The 6,000-nt window shown below is 37.0% G+C and overlaps 1 protein-coding gene across 3 annotated transcripts in view; it reads right to left on the bottom strand.

The window, feature by feature from the left end:
- Positions 1-670: 670 nt before the first annotated feature.
- Positions 671-6,000, bottom strand: part of CEP78 (centrosomal protein 78) — a 35,217-nt gene continuing 29,887 nt past the window's right edge. For 2 of the 3 annotated variants that reach the window (XM_005210051.5, XM_059889463.1), the window contains 5 exons: positions 5,124-5,201; positions 3,489-3,655; positions 2,482-2,653; positions 2,104-2,151; positions 671-1,298 (listed from right to left, as the gene is read on the bottom strand). In XM_005210051.5, the coding sequence (XP_005210108.1) occupies positions 735-1,298; positions 2,104-2,151; positions 2,482-2,653; positions 3,489-3,655; positions 5,124-5,201 (1,029 nt within the window). In that variant the 3' untranslated portion in view covers positions 671-734. The remainder of the gene's footprint in view (positions 1,299-2,103; positions 2,152-2,481; positions 2,654-3,488; positions 3,656-5,123; positions 5,202-6,000) is intronic. The other variant, XM_005210052.5, reaches the window with a different exon arrangement.

The raw sequence follows: 6,000 nt of genomic DNA, 5'->3' as shown, positions 1-6,000 counted from the left end.
CCTACCGTCTTACTTGGGTTTCTCTTACCTTGGACGTGGGGTATCTCTTCACAGTGCTCCAGCAAAACGCAGCCACTGCTCCTTACCTTGGACGAGGGCTATCTCCTCACAGCCATCCCTCCTGACCTTGAACGTGGAGTAGCTCCTCTCAGCCCTCCTGCGCCAGCTGTGTAACTGTGGGCAACTCACATAATGTCTCCTCAGACTCATCTACAAAATGGGTATAGAAGTAGTTCCCTACCTTATAGGGTTGCATAACCTGCAGCATGATTAAGTGTCTTGGTAAATGTTTGATTCTGCCTGGTTACTGTGAATTAAAATACACCAGTGACTTCTGGCCATATGATTTATAATAGTTTGACATTTAACTAAATGGTAAAACTATTTATTTTTCCCACCCCTTTCTAGTCCCCTTACCCTGCTTTATTATTCATATTTTCTCCCACCAGAGTATTACTTTTAAGACAGTAGAGCTTTATCTTGTTCACTGCTGAAACAGCACCCAGAAAAGTACTGTACATATTAAGCCTTCAGTAGACACTAGCTGAATGAATGGTGCAAACTGTCAAAAGGGAAAATAAACCATACACCAAAATGTTCATTATAATAAAAAGTGTGGATAAATCTTTCTCTAATGGCTCCCAGTCATATATTTTAAAACACCAAATGCTATAATAAAAACAAGTAATTTATTAAAATTTGAAGGTAAAAACATAATTTTAAAAGATTTAGACCTATGTCAGGCGTGATAGAGTATGGATGCTTTCTTGAAATTCAAAATCAGATCTAAGAGTATCACTTTCAGAATGTTCAAGAAGATTCGGTTTACTTCTAGTTGTCTTTGATGAAACAGTCAGTATTTCACTCTCTTTCTTAACAGAAATGTGTTTTTTCGAAGACTCGCTTTTAATTGGTTCATTAACCAAAGAGCTATTTTGCCCGATTCCTTTGGTTTTCTGCTTTACAGGTGAGTCAGAGCAGGAATGCAGGTCCTTCCCAGGCTGTTTCTTAGCAGAGTGCTTTTTGATATATTCACCTGTTTTGGTCATTTTTTCTGAGGCAGGCCTGCTATTTCTAGATAATTCGTCTTCTTTTCTTTGACTTCCAGTTCCACAAATTACATCTGCTGGAGGAGAACATGCTCTAGCAATGAAATCTTCAAAAGACTCCTGCCGCTGTTCTGTGACTGGGACTCCCAAGTTGTCTTTGGAAGTCTCTAAGGTCTCCTGAGTAGAGGCTGGGGCATGGAAGGTGTCGACAGGCAACGGAATTCTAGCATCACCTGTAATTTTCTGAAACTGGAGAGAAAAACAAAAGACAAGACAAAAATTCAGTGATGAACAAGGCCTACTATTAAAAGCATTCAGTCGCTTCAGTCATGTCCAACTCTCTGTGACCCTATGGACTCATAGCCTGCCAGGATCCTCTGTCCATGGGATTCTCTGGGCAAGAATACTAGAGTGGGTTGCCAGTTCCTTCTCCAAGGGGTCTTCCTAACCCAGGGATCAAACCCATGTCTCTTCAGGTGTCCTGCATTGTAGGTAGGTTCTTTACCTCTAGCACCACCTGGGAACCTATCCATTAAAAAGTGGAGTCCGAAATTTCAATGTTACTCTGTGATCTTATTATTAAAACAGTCAGTTGATAATTTAGAAGATTTCAGAGCCAGTTTTTTTCTAATTATATCTTCCAAGTGATTCTCAACTTAGACATATCCAAGATTATGTCTGCTACATTTTCAGACTTCAGTGTTTAGGGTAGTTAGTACCTATTTTCTTTCCCTTACTAAAAATAAAACCCTATTCTCTAAGAAAATTAATTTCTTTTCTATCCTCCAGGTCAATGTAAACCAGTTTTTTTACACAGTTTTACAAAATGGAAAACATGTAAAAATGTGACCAGACTGTGTATCCAAGCTGTCAGTTTCCAAGACCAGTTTGAGACTGGCTAAGGTGAGAGCTGAAGGCTCCGCGTAAGGCTGGAGGAAAAGCTGACAGGTTTCCCCCTCCCATTCCCATAACCAGGTGACTCACTATAGTATACTCCCTATGAACCATGTCTGGACCACTTATTTTAAAAAATTATCTGTATCAGTACTTGTACCTTCATTAGTGTTCCTTCATTGTAAGCTGACTGCATACAAATAGAAACCTAGATAAAATATGAATAGAATAGGCATTTATACAATTTAAAATTTAGGATATTTTCTCTAAGGTTTTCTTTCTTCACTAAGGATAGTTTGCTTTAACTCATAAATTTTCAAAAGAATTTCCAGTTTTCTTATTTACAACAATGCAGTATCATGAAATTTACTGGGCACAAATGTACTAATCTAAGATATCGGAAAGGAGCTCAAAGAGGCTTCTAGCTCCTCAGCATATGAACTCTCAGAGACCGATCATTATTATCTTCTTTCTGACGTGGAAATTTCCTTTTTGCTAATTGCTCTTAGAATCGTTAAGTTCTGTTCTGTCCACTTACTTGGATATTTTGCATTTGTCCTAAGGCACTCTGCTGTAAGTCTGATTTTTCTTCTTCAAGTGCCTTCTTTTTTTCTTTAGGTGGACTACTAACAGTAGAATTCATCTGGGGATGACCTAGTAAATGAAAATCTGACTGATCTATACCAGCCATTGTGGCCAGCTGCCCAAGCCTGGACCAGAGGAGAAAAGGAGAAAAAGACAAAAGTTACTATAATCACAGAAGAGCAGCTTAGATATCCTCAGGCCTACAATCAGGAAATACTTATAACATCTTAAAAGCCAACACCTACCCCAGACTACAAGCCTCTCTCTCCCCCAAATTCTCAGCCCTTTCCAGGGTTATCTTCTGGGATACATCCCATCTCCTTGCCTATTACCACTCCATTTCAAACACTCTCACTAGCAGCTTCAACATCGACCACACACACCATCCACTGCCTCTCACCTCCATTCCCACACTCCACTACTATTCCTCCAGCTCCCAAGAAGCGTCTGCTTCTTCCTTCCCAACACCAATTCATTCCCTGACCAAACAGCACTCCATCAATTATCAATCTCCACTTCCCTCTTTCGACAAAACTGCTCCTGGTTGAGACCTGACCTGCATCTTCCCTATACAATTGTTTTTAAGTCCAAGACAAAAACAATCTTAACTCAAACTTATTGAAGGAGAAAAATAAGTGAAAGGCAGTAAAATTTTTATCCATTCCCAAATATTTTCAATTAAAATTGCCTTCAATGTAGTCTTTACAAAAAATTATACCTACTAATTACTCTGTCTACAGGTTACTTGTTTATAATGGGCTTCCCACTCTACCAAAGCAGGCTCCCCTATTTGCTTTTCTTTATAGATTTACTCATTTAAAAAAAAATCAACTCTATTACCTATAATTCGCTGCATTTGGCTAAATATGGTCATGGAAGTAATAAAAACCGCTCAAGTTCCTCAGCAAACTACCTCTAAAGTTACAAAGAGAAGAATGCCATGAAGAGAAAAGAACTAACCCAGCATCTTTAAGGAGATCCAAGAAAGCATGGAACTTCCGGAAGGAATTCTCAATGCTGCCCAAAACACCTTCATCATCCAGGATCATGCTTGTCAATGAGTGTGCATGAAGGGCTTCAGACAAAGAGAAGTTTATATTTCTTAACTGGGCATTTTCATGTTCCAACTATAAAAGAAGATTGAAAATATTTGACATGATTTTTTCTCACTGTCATCAAAAGAAAACAAAAGTAGTCTCATCTAGTTTAAAGAACAAAACTAAAACATTCAGAGTGCAATTTGTTGTTCAGTCACTCAGTGGTGTCTGATTTTACAACCCCGTGGACTGCAGCGCACCAGGCTTCCCTGTCCTTCACCATCTCCTGGCATTTGCTCAAACTCCTGTCCATTGAGTTGGTGATGCCATCCAACCATCTCATCCTCTGTTATCCTCAAATGTAATTAATTTGTAATTAATCTAACTCTCCATCAGTAAAGACAGAGACCACATCACATAATAACCGAAAGGCAGAGGCACTCAACAAAGTTTCCTATACAACATATAAATAAATAAATATATACAATATATAAATAAACTGAAATGATTGTTTTATTAACGATCTTTCAAAAGATCAAATTTTAAACTGGTTAAATTCATAATGGATCCTCATTCCACATTAGAAAACTACCTGCTATTAAGTTTGCCTTAAATTAGAAAACGAAGCACAGAACCTAATTTGAACAAAGCATATTACAACTCTGCTGAATGTTAAGGAATAACTTTAGTGAGCAAAATATCTAATGCTTAAGTTTAAAAGTCCTAAATCATAACCAGCCCAATTTATTAACTGTACCATCACCAATATTCTCCTTGGCTTTGTGAAATATTCACTCCCATGCACTCTTCTTTAGATCATCATTTATGATTTGCCCTATATAAAAATCAACTCTAGTATTTCTCAGAAAGGCCATTATGTTCATGATGCCCTCATGTCTTACATAAGCAGGTGTTTAATATTTATTGAATGAACTAGTGTCCACCAATCCAGTAGATGCCCTTTCAAAAATCCCTCCCTACACTCACCCTGTAATAAATTGTATTTATATCGAACGTTTTAGCTTATGCTCTGCTTTCATGCACATTACCTAATGTAATTCTCGCAGTATGTATTTTTACTTTCATTGCATTCTTACTAGTTTTCCAATCTTATATTTATTTAAATGACTCATTTTCCTAATTCACTGCCAGTAAAGTCTCATCATGTCATTTATGTTACTAGATATACAATACATACACAAAATATGCTTTCTTGAATTGAATAATCATGAACAGAAAATAAGCTAACATCATATAAAGCACACACAACACACAAAAAAACAGATTTTTGCATTTTTAAAAACATACCTTCTGGGATACGTAATAATATATATAAACTATAAGCCGATGTCTAAAAGGAAAATGGGAAATGAGAGCTCTATTTCATCCTGTATTTAGATCATATGATCACTAAATACCAGTAAATGTGAAGGTCCATATGATACCCCCAATTTGCAATGTATTAGTTTTCAAGTTTACAAACTATATGCATATGGCTTAAAATCAAATCAAAATAAAACCAAGAAACTTTCAAAAGTGTAAGAAGAAACTTGTTTACCTCACTGACTCGTTTATCAGCCTTAAGCCTTATGACTCTTTCCTCCTTTAACTGCTTTAGGCACTCCTCCAGTTTTCCCTAGTGTAAAGAAACAGAGTAAATATTATACCTAATTCATAGTATGATATTCCAAGGCATTTCCAGCTATAGATTTCATCATGATTTAGGGGCAGAGCCAGAAGTGAACTCAGACTTTAATCTGCTACCTGGAATATCATATCATGCTAGTGAAATTAATTACTGAAATATATCAAATTAGCATAGTAAAGATTTATTTAAATCCCACTCTTTCCAACATAAATCTGTGGCAGCTCACCATAAAAGGTGTATGCGTATAACATAGAAATATTAAGACCAAGAAAGAAAAATTCCACTTTTATTTGTGGGTCTCTTCACAGCAGGAAGCCGTATTAATGAACATGCTTAACATACCCGAGTTACATAACTGCAGATTCAAAAGCATTTTTTAAAAAGAGTAATCACTTTTAAAGCAACTTACTATATGTCAAGCACTGTTCTGGAGTTTCCTGGGCATTAAATATGAGGAAAGAACAATACTAACTTCATGTTATCTTACAGATGAGAAAACGGAGGCAGAGAAGCAGAGTAAGTAGAGCAGCACAGCCAAGCTCACACCACTAAGTAGCAGAACCAATACTGTGAATTCAGGAAGCTGGGTGCCATTCCTGTCCTTAGAGATAGTAGTCTTTCCATTCACCAAGGTCAGTAACATAAAATGAACACTGGGAAACTCTCACAATTCTTAAGAACTCATGAAATCAAAAGACGCTTACTCCTTGGAAGGAAAGTTAGGACCAAACCTAGATAGCATATTCAAAAGCAGAGACATTACTTTGCCAACAAAGGTCTGTCTAGT

Source organism: Bos taurus, chromosome 8 (genome assembly GCF_002263795.3).
Source record: "Bos taurus isolate L1 Dominette 01449 registration number 42190680 breed Hereford chromosome 8, ARS-UCD2.0, whole genome shotgun sequence".
NCBI lineage: Eukaryota > Metazoa > Chordata > Mammalia > Artiodactyla > Bovidae > Bos > Bos taurus.
This window is presented reverse-complemented; position numbering and strand designations above follow the sequence as displayed.